At 43.3% G+C, this 20,689-nt stretch overlaps 1 protein-coding gene across 9 annotated transcripts in view; it reads right to left on the bottom strand.

Moving 5' to 3' along the window:
- Positions 1 to 20,017, bottom strand: part of JADE1 (jade family PHD finger 1) — a 45,768-nt gene extending 25,751 nt beyond the window's left edge. For 3 of the 9 annotated variants that reach the window (XR_015258400.1, XR_015258401.1, XM_086746441.1), the window contains exons 1-2: positions 18,392 to 18,721; positions 8,450 to 8,527 (exon numbers count right to left, since the gene is read on the bottom strand). Coding sequence is in view for 7 of the 9 variants with exons in the window: in XM_086746441.1 (XP_086602567.1) it covers positions 8,450 to 8,501 (52 nt within the window). In the remaining 2 variants the exon portion in view is untranslated. Of the gene's footprint in view, positions 1 to 8,449; positions 8,528 to 11,062; positions 11,129 to 16,909; positions 17,666 to 18,213; positions 18,267 to 18,391; positions 18,722 to 19,877 lie in introns of those variants that run through there. The other 6 variants (XM_086746444.1, XM_086746442.1, XM_086746443.1 and 3 more) reach the window with 6 other exon arrangements.
- Between the last annotated feature and the right edge of the window lie 672 nt (positions 20,018 to 20,689).

Here is a 20,689-nt window from a genome sequence, read left to right as displayed (position 1 = left end):
CAGCGTTCCTCAGGATATATTATAATTACTATTTTTTCCATGCCAACTAACTTCCTACAACGAATAAGGGAAGAAAGAGTTTCTTACATAGTTCTGTAATAGCTGTTTCCGTGCACATAAAATTGGTGAATGCACAGTGAAAACACACAATGTTTTTATTAAGTTACTGAAGAGACTGTTGTATTTTTCTAAGTAGTGTAAGCTGCTTGTACACAACACTATGAGAAAAAGGTGGAAGAATTTCTCATGAGACTGAGATTTTACTACCCACTAAGATCTGTAACTGCAGCTAACGGATGACCTTTGGCAAGGGCTTCACTTCAACAGAGAAAACATTTACTCACTGAGTAAACAAAACCCAACTATACGGTATGGTTCACAGATTCAAACAACCACCACCACCACTTAGACACAAAAGTGCAAGAAATTAAAGGAGCCAGTCAAATGATAGTAAAATATCCAGCCCATACCACATTAAATTTAACTACTTTTGAAATCTCAGGTAAGAGTTTCAACTCTGCTTCCATTGAAGTTAAAGGCAAAATATCACTGCCTTCAACAGTGCCAAGACCACGTCACTGAATTACCCAAAGCTGCTTTCATGAATAAGCAACCCACCCACTCTGAGTACACCAATAAAAGGGCAGGAGGAAAACGCTGTTATTTGTCTTTTAAGTATCCTTTCCATATTTTCATACCTAACCCAGAAGAGGGACCTCACTGAAAGAAAAAGTTCACAGGCAACTGCAGCTACTGCAGTGATTAACGATCTGATTTTTACATCTAAATATATGAAGAATGATTCCTGAATTATACAGAAGGAGCAATCTACTGTGGTCAAAACAAACACAGGATTCAAAACAGCTCTTCTGTATTACAAAAGCAAATGAACCTAATTGAGTTATTTTAGAAAGATTCCAGACACTTCTCAGCAAAATTATCCTCTCACATTAAGTATCCAAAATTACTACATTCATCACCAGTTTTCCGAATACTAGCCTTACACCCAGACTGGATTAGGATCACTACGACTAGAAAAACAACTAAAGATCAAGATAAAGTTAGCCTCAGTTTTGGTAAAATAACAAAAAAACATAAGAGAAGTCTGAATCACGGGGATTTGGAAGACGTAAAGCCTTTCTAAGATAATATTATATACCTCATGGGAGAAATGAGTTCTGCAGCAGATGGAAAATTAATGAGACGTTAAGAGAGCCCGTACTACCAAAAGCCATGTGAGTAACAGCGAATATGAAAAACACACAACCCCAAACCACAGAGCTAAATAAACATATCCAACACCTGCATCACTATCATCATTAGAAATCAGAGATAAAAGGTGTGTTACTAAGTGCCTGACCTGTTACAAGATTGCGCAAGTTAAGGATGAACACAGGAGCCTAGCTAGCACCATCACTCCAGGAGACACACCAAGACCATTCTGATTCTTTCACAGTCAGGATCCTTTTGGATGGCCTAGGTGTTCATCTGTTTTAAAGAGGTTTTCATCACTGAGAACAAAGGGAGGGGGTACATGTCTCAGTTTTCCCTTTGCGTTTACCCACTTACAGACAAAAAGCAAAAAGAAATCCTGAAAAGCTAACAAGGTGTAATTCACAGCAAGAGAGGCAAAGCTCTAACACACTACTGGTGCTGGAAAGGCAATTTCTAAGACCTTTCTGTTCCCTTAGGCTATTATATACACCTTACACTGTAAATACAGTGTTTTTATAATACCATTACCGAGTGTATATAACATATACACACTCTGATAACAAAAGAAAGCAATCAAGGAAGTATGAATCCTTTTTCCGTATATGTGAAGAACACACACTTCCCAATTTATTAAATGACCTGTCAGGGATATGTTTTGATTAAAAAAAAAAAAAAAAAAAAAAAAAAAAAAGCCCATCAAAACAGAAATTCCTTGGGACCAATAAAGCAATTCAAGCCCTCTGGGAGTTCTACCCCACAACTAATACACTGCTCAGCATGGGCAGAAAAGGCTCAGCTATCACATACCATGCACAAGGCTGTTGTAAAGCCATCTGCAAGGCACCCAGCTGTGTCCCTGGAGAACTACCTGCTGCTACAGCCTCTGAACACTTCAAAGCCTCAGATCACTGTGTGTCTGAAAGCACTTTGCCCGTCATAAACACACTCGCGCTACACCATTACACCAGGCAGCACAACAGAGCAAAACATCCCTGACATGGATGTATGTCTGCCTGTCGCTTCTGCTTAGCACTGGCATTTCCAGATGCCTACACTCTCCCTCAACTCGCTCTGAGAGCAACTAGGTGCAGCTGCCAACACTCTGTCAGAAAGATCTGCAGCCTGAAGAGAAAACATAGATGCTCAGAGTCTCCTCATTTACTGCCTGGCTCACAACTCTTTACAGCAAGGCTTCACATCACTTAGACATAACTCCACGTGTCTAGACCCAAACTCCAGCACAAATAAAACAGAAGCAGACTACACTTAAGACAGTTTTCCATTATGTTACGCATAGAAGTCTCCAGGCCTTATCACAGAGAAAGCTGCATGTATGCAAACACAACCTACATCCCCTTCTCATGTTTCCGTTGCTGGAGGATTTGCCCATCTATCTTCCCTATATAACAGTGTATTATTATACAATAATCTCATTCAAGATCAAAACAGAAAAAGCAACAGCCTTTTATCTTGTCAACACCAACGCTACTGAAAATTCAGTGTCATTTGACAACTACCCGCTTGCAGCTGCTGAACAATGCATGGATCCATACGATCTCTGTAGTGTTTTACCACCACACTGCACAATTGCTCACTATCTGACACACATAATGAACAGTCTTTGCAGCTCCCTGCCACAGCAGTTCAATACAGGTTCCCTCCTACCATCGCTTTTCTCAGTAGCACACATTTGAGTTTTATGATCTCAGAGAACACACACATAACCATGCATAGGCACATGCCACACTTCTAACAGCGAGAAACTCCTGAACTCCACCTTATTTTCCATCACGAGACCCAAGTGCCACTCTAGCTCCTTAGCCCAAGGCTTCCCATTATAGCACTGGTTTACCATAATAGTACCCACAGTTTCAGCGCAAGTTTTATTACAGGTTATCAAAGTCTATCTAAGCACCTCCCAAGCCAGTATTCATAGCTTAGTAACATGACGTTGTCAGGCCTCACAACTCAAGTGGCGTTAGGTATAGTCAGTACTAACCATCTTGTAAAGAAAAATGTGCCTCTCCAAAAACGACAGTGATGGTTATGTGATGTCCCTTCCTCAGATAAGATAACCTATCAGCTCAGCTAAGTCTTTCAAATCACTCTTTTGGCGTGCTCAAGTGTCAACAACTTCACCAAAACCCACCCTGCCCCAGTGAGCCTAACGTTCAGGTAAGACAGTTCTGGCCATTTGTCATCGCTCCAAATGCCGCAATCCTTTCTTAAAAGCACAGTAGGGACCACTAAACTTATTCCTCTGCCCAAATTCTAGCACTGTAACTACACTGCATTCTGTTGTTTAAACACCATCCCTCACCTTCCAGCCAGTTCAACTGAAAAATACTCTTCACTTCCTTTTCATAAAGCACGGCACAGCATTACGCGCACTGCTAAGTAATTGCCACATTCCAGGCCAGCAGCGGCTGCAATTTTGTGGTAAATGACACACACACACCTAAGGTTATGTACCCAGCAACCTTTGAGAAGGTACTCTGGGATCCATCTCAAACACACCGCGAGTCCACTGGGATTAAAAGCCCTTTCTAAATCTAAGATGCTCCTCATTCAGTCAGAGCAACGGATATTGGCAAAATATGTTTAACTTTACAATAACATTTGTTTAGCAATTATAGAGTAAGGGTCCATCTAAATTACAGAACCATATTCCACAATCCGTAAGCACTAAATCTTTCATTTCTCGGAAGTGATGTGAAATGATGTGAAACTTTGTAAATCTTAGCAGTATTTTTCATCTGCAAGTGTCTTCACTTCTTCTTTCAGAAACTCTACATGTAGGAGTATGATGAATTGATAACCTCTCCAAGAATAAATGAAGTGGCATCGCGGGAGCAAGTCAAGTGTGAAGAAAATCATGCTCCGAATTCCTTGCTCATAGAAAACAAGGACCAAACTCTCTTTGACATCAAGGAGGGCCAGGATTTTACCCAAGCTCCCTACAATACAAATGTCTGAGCTTCAGATCTTGTCTCAAACACAGTCTGTCCACGTGTCCAAGCAATTAGCGCAAAAGGTATGCCCTGAAGCTATAAATGGAAACTGCTCCGCTGCACAACTTTATCTCACCAGGAAACAAAGCACATGGAATATTCAGCACAAACCACCTTTGCCAATTTACGGACCAATGAGGCTAAAAAGTCAGGTCAAACACAAAGCAGGAGAGATAAAATGGCTTCAGTATCTAACATTCAATTAGTGTAACTGGAATCATAAAGACAAGACATTTTTGCAATGGAGGAGTAAGCTGAAATACAACGTAACAAAAATGGCTTAAAAATATCAAAGCCCTAGCCAGCGACGCAGGTAAGAAGGATATAATTGAATTTGAGGTAAACATTACTCATTTACTTGACACAGGTTTCAAGGAAGATGGCATGTACCTCACAAGGCTTTTATGATGTGCCTGGCTAATATTAGCAGCTATTATAGTTGCTTTAATACATTATCTGGACAGGGACAGAAACTGTCAAGCTGCCAGATGACAAAAAAAAAGGATTACTTTGAGGTGCCAATAATCTCAAACCCTTCCCCAAGCCTCTCCCAACACCATTCCTCTGTATTTAGACAAAGGTTCAAAATCCAGAACTATGCCTGCAGTCATTTTTCATTCAATTATATTTCACAGATAAAAATGTTGAAAAGTGACCTATCATTTCATAAAACGAAATCTCTGAGAACACACTCAGATCTCCAGGGACTAACTGCAGAACTGCTGCGCACAACTTTCACTGACACCTCTTGCTCAGTGCTTCAAATATGCTATTTTGCCCTCATCTCTAAATGAGGATTTAGAAGACTGATGTTAAGGGGACACAGCTCAACGATTTTCAGTAGTTAGACTGAGGACATAAAATAAAACACTTTTGAGGGCCTGAAGTCTGCACTTAGCTTTTGGGAAAGAAGGCACAAAAGAAAAAGTGATGAGAAAAGCAAGGGTTCTGTCTTTAAGCTGCAAGGCTTTAAAATACTGCAAATAACTACCCAGACTGAAATATCTCATATAAGTCAGTAAATACATGTACGTAACCTAGGACTGCAGCCATGTTGTTAAGCTTTCTTCCGTTCTGTGTTTCATCCCTAAATGAAAATGATTCTCCCTTCTTTCATCTCACAAAAGGAGAGCATCTTTTTCTTCCTCTGAAGAACTAACAGACATGCTTGTATCTTCAGTATAACACATTTTTAGCGGTTGGGGTAGGTATGAGGTTTGGTTTTCTATCACCTTATGACCACCAAGGAAACTGACTCAGTTCAGCAATCTAATGGAAAACAATCTCTGTACGTTCATTTATTTTTTTCAGACAAATTCCATTATTAGTAGCATCATTATTATTACCTTATAAATACTCAGGTTCCTGACTTCAATAAAATAAAATACGTATTTCTTCATTTTCCAAGTGGCACTAGTCTACACACTTGGAGTCTACTCCAGGAAAGCATCACCATTCAGGTTACTCCAGCATTTATCCAGTGACACTCACGATGAATCTGAGATACCCGATCACACAGTCTACTAAGGCACAGTATGAAAACTCAATTTCAGAACTGAAGAAACCCAACAGTTGGAGGCCCAATCCCCACCTTGCGAGATGAGGGAGCGCAGTGAAGCTCTCTAAGCTGAAGGACTATCGAGTTCAGTATGATGGGAATGCAAGAGCCATGCCACAGGGTCAAGAGGTGCTACTGACTGAAGGGAAGCAGATGTTTGGCAACAGGATTCCAACTGAGTGTTGATTAAAATTTCAACTTTTCAATTAGAAAACGACTGTTTGAAGTGCTCAGAATACTCTATTTAATTGTTTTTTGCCTCTGGAATCTCTGAGAAGGAAAAATAGCTACTGAAAAATTTAAAGGCTTCAACACAGAGCCCAGAAATTCACAGAAATTTTTACGTTTTATTTTTTTAGGCAACAAAATTTGCCTACCCTCCTAACACTAGTATCAGTACAGTGAATCACAGATACTACTGACAAAGTAATAACGGATCTCTGGACAGAAATTAACATAGTGAGAGTAGTCAGTAATTCTACCAAAGACAAGAAAAGATTAATTGAAGGTGAAACCTTGATGTTTAAACACAGTTACAAGGAACTATTGGTATCTTCTGTAACAGGAAAAGTGGAGGGTAAAGTGCCTGAGTGTCAGACATTGTTCTCATGGAAGCGTGAGTGACAAAAAGCTGCTGAGATGCTGACCCTACACTAAATGTTATCTCTGCTTCTGATTATTAACCCTTGATCTTTTTGAACGTGTGTATGGAAAAAGAATGAATATGCAGGAACGTGTATCGGAATTTGCCCAGTAACTTCACAAGGCGGAAAAATTCATCATCAAGTCAAGAAAAAAAAAAAGTGTAATTAAAGGGAAGTGGTATATATTTCAAACAATACTTGAAAATACTTAAAAAATTTCACTGGCTTTTGCCATGTGATTTATTCAACAAGCAGTTATTTGTATTAATTAAGCTTTAAATTAGAGAGCTTATGAAAGGCCAAGGTGTTGGGGTTTTTTTTCCCTAACTTGTTTGCTTAGATCTTGATCTATGGAATAGATGAAAATACAGTTTTGTGGAAAACATAGTTCAGTAAGTGGACAGCTCTGTTCCAGATAGTTATATATCAAATGACATTACAAACAAGCTTTACAATCAGCAACAGATCAGTCAACTGTATCTATTTCAGAACTTCAATTCCAAGATTATCTGCTTCATATTTTATTTGGTAAAGCCTATAACACAAGGCACATGAAGGGATCAGAGAGTGAAAAGAGTTAAAATAAACACTACTGTCAAAATGAAACACTTACATAAAGCTGCTAGGGAATGAGAAAACGGTAAAGCAAAATTCTTATGAAAGACATCACATTTGCTGCTACTTGTCTATTTTACAAGTAAAAACACATCTTTGTTTTGGGGAAGTACACACCACCTTTGAGGAAATACACTGATTTCAATTTTTATAACCCCAAGCAAATATTCTAACCATGAAAAATAGGTCAGGTTGGGGATTTTTTTTCTTCCAAAATCCCCCAAGTGCAGGTAGTTCTCCAAAAACAAGCCAAACCTCACACCTCTTTAATAGATTTTACTCATTTCTTATTTGGACTGACTCCTAATCAGCTTGCTAGTTCTCACCTCCTCCAATCCTTTTACCACTCCTTCATTTCAGCACTAGTTTGCCTAAGGTTGTTCTAAGGTGTAGATTTGGCCATAAGAGCTACTGGAGCAGACTCTCGTGCAGCACAGGCACACCTGAAGAAACGCATGCAGGTGAAGGAGTCACCTATGCAGGGCCGCTGTGTAGCACAGGGCGACATTCTCGGAGTAAAACTTCCAAAAGCAACTGGAAAACCTCCTCAATCATTTTCTGTTACATTTCAGACTGAAGTATCACAAAAGACATCAGAATGTGAAGATGATAACTCAACTCAGATAGATCAAATTAAAACCAGGAAAACCTCTATGACAACCGGCTAAGCTGCGCTAATGTCAAGTACAATCAACTTGCTTGTTTGGACAAATAAAACACCTTGGCACACTTCCCAAACCGCCTTTTTTTTTTTCCCCACCCTTCTTTTTTATTCTTCTTAAATGAAAGATTATCAATCCCTGAAATCCAAACACAAGAATAGACCATACAGAGTCTGTGTTAGTGTTAGTTATGTCAGTACAGAAACAATTAAAAAAAAAAAAATCAATTCTCAATCCAAATTACTGATTTACTGAATGCAAATTCTTCAAAGGTATTCCAAAAGTAAGATAATTTTCAAACAAAGTAAGGAACAACTTTATGCACCATCAATCTTTTCTGCTTAGGTTTGAAGCAACTTACCTTACCGTTGCATAAGAGAGTATGAGAACAATGAAGCAAATTTAAAATCCAAATGCAAACTTCTATTAAGTACGAAATTGTAGACAATGTCACCAGATGTCTCCATGCAAGTTCTGTTCTTGTAATGATCAATTATGTTGCTTGCAAAGATTTTAAAGAAGACCAACTTTATTAACTAGCACTGTACAGTCAATACAGTGGGAGGGATCCTGCATGTACTGTCCACCTGTGCTCAGACTGACTGAGTTCAAAACTGGATCCCTACCATACACATTTCTACCAGTCCAACCAGTATGCAAAATGCCTCTGTCACATAAAATGCTGTGTTAAAACGTGTTTTCAAACTCATAACCTACTGCACTCTGCAACAAAGGAGCACTTACTGCCATTGTCATCAGAATCCTCACTGCTGCTAGGAAGCCGACGTCGTTTCATGATCTCCACGGGAAACAGCAGGCAGCCTGCAAAGCAATGAGACAGCACTTAACCCGAGATAATAATACACAGTCATCAAGTTGTGCTTCTGATGGCATTCAAGGATTTACCAGCACATAAAGGAAAACAAACAACTTAAAACAGCATCTGAAATATGAGCAGCGAGTATCTCAAGGATCCTTAATTAGACAGTCATCATATGAGCAGGTGAACAAAACTGGAGAGTACTAGTGACAATCCCACCAACGCTTTCACCCCAAAACAAAAGCACATTTTGTTCAGAGAGGTCTTAAAATCACCACATATCTGCAGTCAATGTGCTTAACTTCCCCTGCCCATTCTGACACTACATTTGCAACACAATAACATTTTCACTGCTTGTGTCAATATTTACTTTGGCTAATATGATTTTGAAACCATTTTATTCCTGTTTAAAGCACCAGATTTACAAAATCAAAGGTTAAAATAATCCACTTTTAGATGTATATAAAAGAAACATCACCAGTAGCTATACAAGTTTTCCCAGACCAACTAAACATTCAACATCTATGCCCTGGAAGGCATCACCTCTAAAGTAAGAGAGGTACTTTCTCCTGCAGGCATGTTTCTAGCGCCATGTCTAACATCGTTTCTCAAGAATCAGACCATCAATTGACTACATAAAGGCTCCTCCAAACTGCCAGACTTCTAGCAGTATTGAGGTCAACTGCACACAAACCAGTTGTGCCACGGCAAAAAGTTCTGTATCTTTTTAATGGCTATTCCCAGGGCACTGGTATTTTTGCATGTATTCTCTGTGCAATGAGACTAAATTCAGAAAAATTAAGGAAGCTGTAAACAGCTAGTCAGCCTTTACAAGTAAAAAGCTATTGAAAAGTGTAAGGTGAAGAGCAGAAAAAACATGACAAGACAAGTGCAGAAAGGCATATCCACCGTAAGTTAAACTAACAAGGGCCCTAGATGCACATCAAATCCCCTGAGACTTTGCTTACCACCTATCTACTGTGGTATCAACAAGGTCTGGGTGTTCCTCTAGCAGCAAAGCCCTCACGTATACCTCTGGGTGCAGATTTGGAAATCGGGTATCAAAACACTTTTCTGCTTCTAGACAGGTGCAGAAAATCTAACCTCTACAGTTTCATGTGAATTGGGATTTCCTAGAAATCTTTCAGCAATTCTTTCTCATTGATCCTTCAGTATACTGTTAACTACTTCAACTTTGTTCACTGAGAAACTACTTCAGCTTTGTTCACTGAGAACACATCTCATTGTAGTAAACTCAGTAACACTTTCAACTTTTGCAAGACCAATTCCCAAAATGAGGAAACCCAAGAAGCCTAACCAATGTCTGACACTATTTCCACAAAAGCACAACAATACCATCTCTTCCAAAAGTGATTCATATAAAAAGAAATAAGCATTTTTTGAGGGAATTCATTTTATCATCACCAGCAGATCACAGGCAAATGAAACTGAGGCTCTGTTTAACACTTCCAGTGAACTTAATACAGTTTTAAGAGCCCAACCCTTGCAAAATTTTCAGCTTTTTTATATTATACATGCAAACATGGGGAGAGAGGAGCCTCCCTCCCACAGAGGGACTTTCCAGAGCGGGATTTAATACGGCTGTCTTTGAAACATGCAACAGTTTCGAGCTGCAAACTTTGATAACTAAAGGTGAAGAGAAACTCACCAAGACCTTTTGTCACCATTTCATAGAGTGAAAGTTCAGATATAATGTCTGATGTCAGAGAATAGAGGACCATTAAACGACAACCTCTTACAGTGCTAGAAGAATTCTCTCCAAAGAATTGCTTTGAAGCAGACCAACTCTGAGTGTGCAGCAGATGGAAACGCTACCGATGAATAAACAGGCAGACCAGCCTGGACCATCAAAATCGTCTGAATACAGATCTGGTACAAACGTAGTAGATCCAGACTCAAGTTCAGATATGGTCACTTATAAAGACAGAAAGTCAACATTCAGATCCAAAACAAGCTAAGACAGAACTGAAAAATCAATTAGCTGCTACAAGGCTAAAATCAGGAGGATAAATACCTATTCTAGTATTTCACATATGTTCTAAGTATCTATTTCTAATATTTCACATACTTTTCCTATATTTGAAAGGAATATTAGCAGTAGCAGTGTAAAAGAGCATATTCACTTAGAATGGAAATGCCTCTCGTAAGCAAAGTAAAGAGAATACGAAAGAAAATAAAGAAAAATTAAGTTATCTCAGATAGGTAACTTGCATGTTCCTGGTCAAAATCCTCACATTTTGGCTCATTCCCACACGGTCTGAAAAGTATTATGCACCATAAAGCAAAATAACATAGCATATGTACAGAGACCCACTCATGAGCTTGCGATGAACAAGAGAATTTGAAATTCTGCTCCTCCACATCCTTTTGGGTAAGTGTATTTTGAGTTCACTTTCTCCGAGCCATACTTTTGCAAGTTCACAAAATAAGGAGAGGCCCAGAAGCTTCTCCTTCCTACCACACATCTTTTAAAAAAAGAAACTTTGCTGTTGTTTAAAGGAGAAAGTGCTACTCACAACTCCCAATTCAAGCACTTTCCACAGTTCTTCAGGAAATAAGAAGCCAGAACAGAAGCCACTTCCCTGAAACACAGAGCATTAGATAAGGCAGTTAATTTCCTTGTCCACTCTAGACAGGTTTCCGATGTTGGCCACATTGAAAAGCCTGTGCTCCCAAAAGTAACATTAAAGGAAATACTCAATTTGATGAAGTTCATGTGAGATTCCTTTATAGGTGCATGTGAGAAAAAAAAGAAAAAAAAAAAAAAAGAGAGTAAAAATCCAGATTTCTCATTTTCCCATCTTTGAACCTAACCTGAGTTTATAGGGAACTAAATCACAGATGGAAAAGCAGCATTTGGCTTCTCAGAGTAAGTTTCAAACCTCCTAAGATTAACCCCCTAAATTTTGTTGTCATTAGAAATAATAAAACAGGTTTTTTTCAACTTCTCAAATAATTTTCAACTGTTCCCACTAGACATTCATATCTACAGTTCCGAACACACATTCTAGCGATAACACTACAACAGCTAACAAGAATTACAATTACACAGACTGAAATCCTGCTGCTCTTAAGGGTCTCGCAGTGCTTCTGCCTCAAAGACTATCTGTTTCTATCAGGTGACAGTGACCTCAAAGTCACACAAGAACTGCATTAAAAATAAACACGGATTATGGATAGCGATGGTTAGGTGCAGACTGAAGGTGCAGGCCTTCTCTGTTCAACCACCGACATACGCATTTTCCCAGCATGTTTTACTGTGAATTCAAGTAACTTTTTTAATCTTCAAGGAAACAACAACAAAAAAACAAACCCACAAGTTATAGTAACTCATTCTTCATGGGACATCCTTTAATAAAAATAAGGAGGTATTTTTATACTCAAAAAGGCAGAATGGAAAAACTACCAAACTTTTCAATAACATTATCTCATTCTCTTCCCTTTCCTAACCTGGGACTGGAGTGCCAGCAATATTACTTTTCTTTGAAATTCTCACTCTTCACAGTCATGAAAGTGTTGGTTATTTTTCACTCGAGTTTGTTTTGACATACACTCAATACATCCAGGTGCACCTACAATCCATCTGATCCAACTCTGATCTCATTAAAACACTTTCTGAAACTGAAGTAGGTCTGTCACTTCCAACAGGTCAGAAGTAAAGGCAGGTTCATCAAGACTGATTGTATCACAATTGTACAAATTGGCTACGATCACTATGCCTGCAAGCAAAGAGACTTCACATGAAAGCACAGAAAAGATGAAACATTTAAGCCAAGCTTTAAGATTCATATCAACACTAAGTAAAAACTATGCACTCAGCCTGCAACACTTGCAGGACAGGAGGAGACCACTCAGGTTACCGAGCTCAATACTGCAACTGCATCCAAACACATAATTGCTGTTTAGTCCAGAAGTTTCCACAAAACATTCACTGCACCCACACATGCCACAGAACAACTTCCCAACCCTCCGTGCCCTTGAACCCTACATCTTCTATCACAAACATTTCTACAGCTGTTTTTCCCAAATTCTTACACCTGCTCCAAAAGGGCATTTGCCCATACACTGTTCACCTGCAGGCTAAGCCCAACACTTGAAAAGCTACAGAGTCTAGCAGCCCCAATTAACAAAGGCAGCTGCGTCAAGCCAAACATCCCCTGAGTTTTCAGTAACACATGTAAATTCCTAATAATTCAGAAACTTTTTTACATCATTTCAGTTTCATTTCCTTGAAAGATGATTGTTTCCTCATGTTAAAACCATCCTTTCAGAAATCAGAGAGACTAACATACAGCATGCTGCTAGTTTTTTCTCCTGAGGACTCTACTATAACATTTACCCATTTATTCAGGGAGTGAGATGTGCAATCAGGCAAATGCCAGCCTTCAACCAAACACAGCTTTATAGATACAGCCATGACTCTGCTGGCACTGTTTCTCATTTCCAAGGATGGAAAAAGCATCTAAAAGCACTTTGTGCAATCACATCACTGCAAGAAGTGGCATAGATGGGACAGAGGCCATGACTTTTTAGCCCGCAAGCACTCTCAGACGAGCTATCCACACCAGGGCAGTACCGGCGAGGCCGGCACAGCTTGCAATGCGCTCTGCTGCACTGCTCCAGAAGCTAAAGGCACTGTGCTTTAGGAAGACATGTGACCAGTGGCTTTTCCATCCTTTTCCATCGTGCTAGCTCTGAAAGTCAAGCTCTGAGTTTTACTCATTCACAGGTACAAACTTCAAACATACAAACGTAACTCAGGACTTACATGTAACAATTGCTCAGATGGTTTTTAAAGGCAAGATTACAACACCCAAAACGTTTCTTCTGGCTACTGTGTTTTGGAGGGAGCACTAAACCTGTTCCAAATTACTTGTAAAATACTATGCAAATGAAATGACTAGACAATAATCCAATATAATCAATGTCAAGCCACAAAGTAACATTTGGCTTTAGGTATCCTTGTGGAAGTGAGCAAACACCTAAGTCTACACAAATCACTAGGCACAGTTAGGGATATAGGCATTTCCTACTTCCCAGTATTTGCTGGCAGATGCAGTGCAATGGGTTAGAACCAGCGTCATGACACAGTACAGCGAACTCACTATTTTCACCAGTATGCATTATCATGATCCTCCATTCTTATATCTGCAGGAGATTAATTTAAAAGAACCAACAAAAACCAAAAACCACACTGGACAGCAACGCCAAGATCTTTCCTTTTATGTTTCTTTTCTCCCACACTCAAGTCCCAGGAGTTGCACAGGTAGAAGTAAAAAAATCCAAATCCTTTTTCCTAGCTTCCTCAGAGCAGAAAGCCAGACGTTAACCCATAAAACTGGCATGGCAGCATGCACACACGTGCAAGACACTACAGAACTTCTCATGCTACCACTGCACAGTTAAGAACACCATCTACTTTTTCACTCCTGACCCCAAGTAGAGACCATCAAAGAGAAAGATGTAAAGTGTGCCAGTCTTTGTTATGCAAATAGCTAAACAGAACCAGCTTTTTAAAAATAATTATACATTAAGAAATCCACATCCTCAGGTCAAAGGTTTTAGATAGCACAATTCTTACTCAAGTATTTTTAAGGGTTGTATAAACCTCTGGGTAAAAAGAGTGTATAATTCAAACTCTTAACAGACAATTAACTGTAACCGTGTTAACGGGTGTCACTATAACAAACTGCACTTAACAGCTGCAGAGACAGAATGGGAAGAAAGCAGAATTATGACAAACTGGAAAATGGGCTTTTCCTAAAAGTAACCCACTAACTGCAATGAAACTAAGACCTAATTATCTCTAGTACACGAGAAATTGCTTCAAAATACTTATTGTACAAATGGAAGTAAAGTGTGACATAGTCTCAATGAAATGAATAGTAGACGAAGACACTTGGCTTCTACTGCTGTACTCTTTTCAAATAGCTTGTTTATGACACCATCCCAGTCTTCACCAACTGACACCTGACATAGCAGGAAAAAAAAAAAACTTCTTTTTCCTTCTATACCCAGACAAAAAACAAAACAAAAAACTACATCACAAATAAGTTATGCTATTAAAATTCACCTAAAACTTTATAATTCCTCTTTATGACCTAAGAAAGCTTCAATATTGACATTTTAAAGTCACAAAGACGCAAGAAGAGTTCTTAAATGAAATACTATGGTATTATGTAGCACAGTCCACAGCACAAAAAAAAAGCCACAGACCTCTGATTTGGAGTAAAAAAGTCCTCCCAAGTCTCATGAAACAAAAAAAGTATGTTCCAAGGCCAAGAGTGTTCTCCCCAGTGAATATTTCTACTGAATTCAGGAAACCTATTCAAAATTTCAGAAGGAAAAGCAGAAGCACAATTCGGACATATCAGCCCAACACTCCTCAGCAATCCACGTGCTAATTCATGCACCTGTGCAAGTCAGCTCATAACATCACCTTACAATCTGGGCAGTGGCAGCAAGTTATTCCTAAGCTGTACTGGTGAAACTAACTGCCCAAAATCTCGAGCAATGAGAAATTGGGCTCCATTAATTAATTCAACCCACCCTACACCTACTGCAGTTCATCTCTTCCATCTAGAAAAAGCTGTCAGCTCGGTCAGCTCCAGCTGAAAACAGGAGTGCGAAGCAGCAATACTAACCACGGAGAAAACAACTGAGGAAAGAATGGAAGTTGTTTTTGTTCTTACTATATTCTGTGAATTGGGAATGAAACCAGAGAAGCTGGAAGGGAAATCTGCAGCTGTGAGGGGAAAGGGGAGCTTATTATTATTATTTTATTTTAACCATATGTATTAAACATAGCTCAAAAGCAGGGAGTGAATGGTATCTAAAGCCAGAGGGAAAACCCTGCTACTAAAACGTACAACCCTTGCTGTTTCAACAATATCCCACTGAGTGTGAGAAACCTCTAGAAATAGAATCATAACAAGCATATTTTGGCATAACTTTTATGAAGGTTTTAGGTTTGCAAGTGTGGGCAGCTTTTGACTTACTTAAAAGACAGCGCCTGCTTAAAAAGGAAATTATTCCAAATCACAGCTAAGTCTTTCTCTAGAAGGACAAAAGCAGGACTAGCATAAAAAGCATCTTCCTGCTTTAACATTAAAATGTCAACTCAGATGTGTTGCTAAACGCTATCACAACTTCTAATACTACTTAACAGCTACCCAAGGAGAAGCAATCTATTTTTAAGGCTCATTGTGCAGCCACACAAACCAGTCGTTTGCATGTCACGCACGGCCAGTTCTCACTGGAGGACTGACAGGTCTCAAGATCCCACGGACGTCACCTGCGGGTGACTCTAATATTAAACTTTACCAGAGCAGAGCTGGCAGCTGAAGGAAAAGGAAGAGGACCGAGGGAGAGGTGTAGCCAGCGGCAGGCAGCCCGCCCGGGAAGCGCGGCTTTTTCCAAGCGGTCTCACAGGTGAGCGGTGCCCTCGCTCACTCCAAACCAGCGGCCCAACGGTCGCCGCCTTTCCAGAGGGCGGGAACCGGGGCTTGAAGAGTCAATTCCGAAGCCTCAACAGCCCAACGCTCGCTGGCTCTAGGCCGGCCGGGTGCCGCTGGGGGCAGCTCTCCTCCTCCTCCTCCCGCAGCGATCCCGCCTCAGCGCCCGGCGCGCGCCCGCCGGCCGTTAACGCCTGCCACGAGACAGGGCCCAACGGCGGGAAGAGGGGGACGGAGCCGCCTACCCTGCCCGGGTGCCGCCGCGCTGCACCTCCCCGGGGGGGGCGGGGGGGGAGGGTGGCACCTTCCTGGGCAGCGGCACGGCTGCCGGTTTCCATTTGAAACGGCCCGGTTCTCCCCCCTCCTCCAACCTTCTCCTCCTCCCGGCTCTCTCTCCCGCTCCTCCCCGCCGCCGGCCGCACCAATCCGCTGGGCCCCGGCTGCAAATCAAACTTGGTGCCCTCGGCTCCGCTGCCTCTCTCCCAAACCCCTGTCACTTGCCGAAAACGGCCGCAGCACCTTCCCCACCCACCCCCATCTCCACGCTGTGATGGAGGGGGTTGGGGAAGGAGGGACGAGGTGGGGGGGGGGAAGGAGGGACGAGGTGGGGGGGGGGGGAAACGGCGGTTTGGCGGATTGAGCAGCAGCGGCACGGAGGAGACTTGAGCTCATTTTCTGTGTCTGTCTCTCCTCCCACTCCCAGACAGTTCTGGAAACTGTGGATCACCTCTTGTCACAGGAAACCAGCCAGCAGGCGGTGCAAACAAACAAACACCCTTCGCCTCCGCCCGCCCCGGAATAACGAGCACCTCACCGCCTATCGGTAACGAACCGGCGGGCGCCAACGGCAAAGGGAAAAGCAAAATTTAAAAAAAAATAAATAAATAAATAAATAAATAAAATAAAAACCTAAGTCATCCTCCGAGCAGGCAGCCGCCCAGCGACAGGCGGGGCGGCAGCGGCATCAGGGCGGCTTTGTCTAATTTCAGCGAGTGGAATAATCACCGGAGCCGCGCCGGCCTCCCGCGGACGGACCGTTACACAGAAACAAGGCGGAGATCCGGCCGGGCGCAGCCCGGACCCCCTCCTGCTCGCCAGGCCCCGGGGGAAGAGCGGAATCGCGGAGCTACCCTGACCGGCGCCCGAGCAACTTCAGGCGTTTGCCGCCGCTCCTCGTTCTGTTACGTTAGCGTTTCAACACCGCCGGCGATGTTCCGTTCCCTCGTCAACAAACTCCAGCACGGCCACGCCGATTCTCCTCCACCCCACGCCACCCCCGGGAGCGGGGGGTTAGCAGAGCAACGTCCTGCCCCGGGGCACCCACTGAGCGCCAGGCAGGGGGGGCTCGCTCCACCGTCCCCTGCCCCCGGGGCGGGGCCGTCGTGCACCTGCTGGGTGCCACCTCCCCCTACCCAAACACGTGCACTTCGGGGCTCCCCCAAGTTGCCTCGCGTGGGGTCGGACACAGCGGAGCAGCTCTGACAGCCTGCCCCCAGAGCACAGCTTCCCGCACCCATCGACCAGGCGGGTAACCGGCGGCGGCTCTCCCGCTCCGAAAAGCAACTTCTGCTTCATTTCACCCATGAGCAGTTTTTTTTATGCTTTCCAAGCATTTTCTACGAACCAAAAGCAAGCGCGATGGGGCGGATGGTGTCACTACGAAGCTGCTTCTGCACGTAAACACTTCCTTCCCCCCCCACACACTACACACGCTGCCCGCCGTGGGCGAGCGGCGCTGGCTCCCGCGTACATGCGGGGGTGACAGGGTGACAGGCACTGGCCATGGCTCCCCCGTGCACATCGCTATCCGAGCAGGACTCCCGCTCTGCCGCTGCCATCTACCAAGTTGCTCCGACACTTCCCGCGGCGGGTGATGCCCGGCGATGTCCCCCCACACCCCACCCCCCTGGGGCGGGGGGCTGGCTGGCAGCTCCCCTGGCCGCTGCACCTTCAGAGCTCCGCGCTCCCTACTCGGAGCCCGCAGCGGAACAAAAAAAAAAAAAGCCGGCGGCCGCTACTGGCACCGGCCCCGCCGAGCCGAGCGGTAGCGCAACCTCCCCTCCCCTCTCTCCCTCCCTCCTCCCACCGCCCCGTTCCTCCCGCCCGCCCCGGCCCGGCACAAGTTGCTTGTGGGATAGCGGAGCCGCAACTCGTCCGCCTCCCCTCGCCCGGTACCGCGCGGCGCGGCTCTTGGCGCCATGTTAATGACGTACTATCTTATTTCCACTAGGCAGCGACCTTCGGCACCAAACTGCTCTCTCGCCGCCTCCGGAGCGACATTAGGGGAGGGAAAAAAAAAAAAAAAAAAAAAAAAAAAAAAAAAAAAGACCCATCAAATATGGCTGTGCTGGCGGCTCCCCCGGCTGGCGCGGCGGCGGCGGGCACGGTTACCTGCTGGCGGCGGTGGCGGTGGCGGGGCGGCGGCGGCGGCGAGGAGGGGAGGGCGGGCGGCGCGGCCGGGCTCCCCCTGCGCGGAGGGCTCGGGGCCGCCTCATGAGTTCGGGGCGGCGGGCGCGGAGAGCGGCTGCCTGCGCCACACACGCACACACCGAGCGAGAGAACCGCGCTCACTCCCCTCACACACACACACAGAGAGACTCCCTCTGACTGACGTTTGTACTTGTTATGGAGGAAGGACTCCGTGAATCAAAACTCGTTTCTGGGTCACTGCTGCCACAGGGGGGAGCTGCTTTAATCCCCTGCCAAAACTGGAAGGCGAGGGAAGCCGGGGGAAAGAGGGTGGGAATAATAATAAGAAGAAGAATAACGTAGCGCCGGGCTGGGGAGGCGGCGGCGCGGCCCCGGGGGAGCCGCCGTTAACTCTTGGCGGGCCCGGCAGCAGCGCGGGGGGTTCCCGCCACCGACTCCCCCCGCCTCCCTCCAAAATGAAGACGGGAGGCGGGAGTGGCTGGGAGGGGGACATCCCCAGGCCTTACCCTGCGACAATCGCTTCTGCTCTCCCAAAAAAAAAAAACCTAAACCCGTTTCCCCAGGAGGAATGAGGATGCTGCACAGGCTCCCTGTGCCTAAGACATAATTCACTGTTTTTCAGGCAGAGAAACTGAGGCACGGAAGAGTTAAACGGCCACATACGTAGCGCCTAATTGCTAGGGCAAGAATAAACCTGCAGGCTCCCCATTCTCAGCCCCCCAGCTCCCCAACTTTGATACTACAAAGACTAGAAAGAGCTAACACATACTGCGGCTCCGCTCACATCTTTCTAGCGGGAAAGGAAATTATCTTAAATTGGCACCAAATTACATACTAAACTTCCCATTATCAAAGTATGTTTGAATGCAGATTTCTTTATTTTCCACAGAAACCGCTTTACCTCACGCCATGCACCTGCGCTCCCTGAGTGAAGGAGAACTCCCCCTTTTGAGCAGAATTCCTGAGCAAAAACAGTGTGAGGTAATAAACGCCACGGAGAAGATTCAGCATAATCTCAGACAGAGAATTAAGGCGATCTGTGGAAAGTAATCCCCATAGTATGCAAATACAAATTAGTGCAGCCTCCACAGCAATATCAGCCTGCCAAAGAATCACACCTTAGTTCAACAGAGGAATTGGGTCGTTACTCATCCATGCAAACCGAGTCATTTATCCTGCCGGCTCACCCACCTACCTACCCAACAATGAAACGGTACTTACATCCTAAGAAGTTGTAGTTTACTACAAAAATATCCTTTTCTCCCTCAGGATATTTTTTTCACTATGAAAATAAAACACTCACAGTTTTATTCATAGAACAGCTTGATGTATCTTCAGATTTTAGACCCTAAAGTAAGACCTTGATTTGCCTTGTTTTCATCTACACAAAAATAAACAACAACAACAAAAAAAACCATATACAGTCTGTACATTCTCCCACACTTACCTTGGCATCCAGGCCTGTACAGATACCGGATGGAGTAGCTTGGCACACATCAGCAGTCTAATTCGGAGTAGCTCCACTTGATGTCGTTCATATTCACAGGATCGGAGCCTTAGCTTTTTGCCATTCGTGGTACAGCCATCAGGTACTTGTGATCACACCGGATCAGATTATCTGATTAATAGTCCACTTATTGCAAGAATTACTTTCTTACACCCATCATCTTACCTCTAAACTTCCGGGAACCTGCCCCGTGCGCTAATTTTCAATACTGCCAAAGGAAGTTGGTGACTGGAGACTTTGTTGATTTGTATCATCTACACGGCGTGTGCCCACTGCTGTGCTATGCTATAAACCAGCCCCGGAACAGATTAGGTCAGAGTTTTCTCACTCAGTGGTCTGCAGGCCCCTTGGGAGCTCATAGACTATTTCTTATAAGTCCATTAAAAAAAAATAATTAAGATTAGCAAAGCTACTCTCAGTTGGCATTTCCTATGCAGAGGTATGCACCTCTACTGGATGAATGTTTTGTTTTTTTTTTTAAAAAAAAAAAAAAATCTATATTGTAAAAGACTGAAGAATCACAGGAAATGCTGTTTGTCTCACTTTTCTGAATTCTGTCCAAGAAAGTTCAGAACTGGTTTCTGAGAAAACCTTAAATGTGAATGTGCTCTAATTTCTAAAGAGGAGCGATAGAAACTGTCCTGTCTCAAACTCATTGGATTTGAGGCAATATCTTTGTTTTTCTGTAATTAGTCTTCCTTTCCATATACAACCAAGTTTAAGTAACATCTTGTATTTTAAGAAACATTTCT

This window comes from Chlamydotis macqueenii, chromosome 4 (genome assembly GCF_036417535.1).
Source record: "Chlamydotis macqueenii isolate bChlMac1 chromosome 4, bChlMac1.mat, whole genome shotgun sequence".
Taxonomy (NCBI): domain Eukaryota; kingdom Metazoa; phylum Chordata; class Aves; order Otidiformes; family Otididae; genus Chlamydotis; species Chlamydotis macqueenii.
Note: the sequence above shows the minus strand (reverse complement) of the source record. Positions and strands in the feature narration are given on the sequence as shown.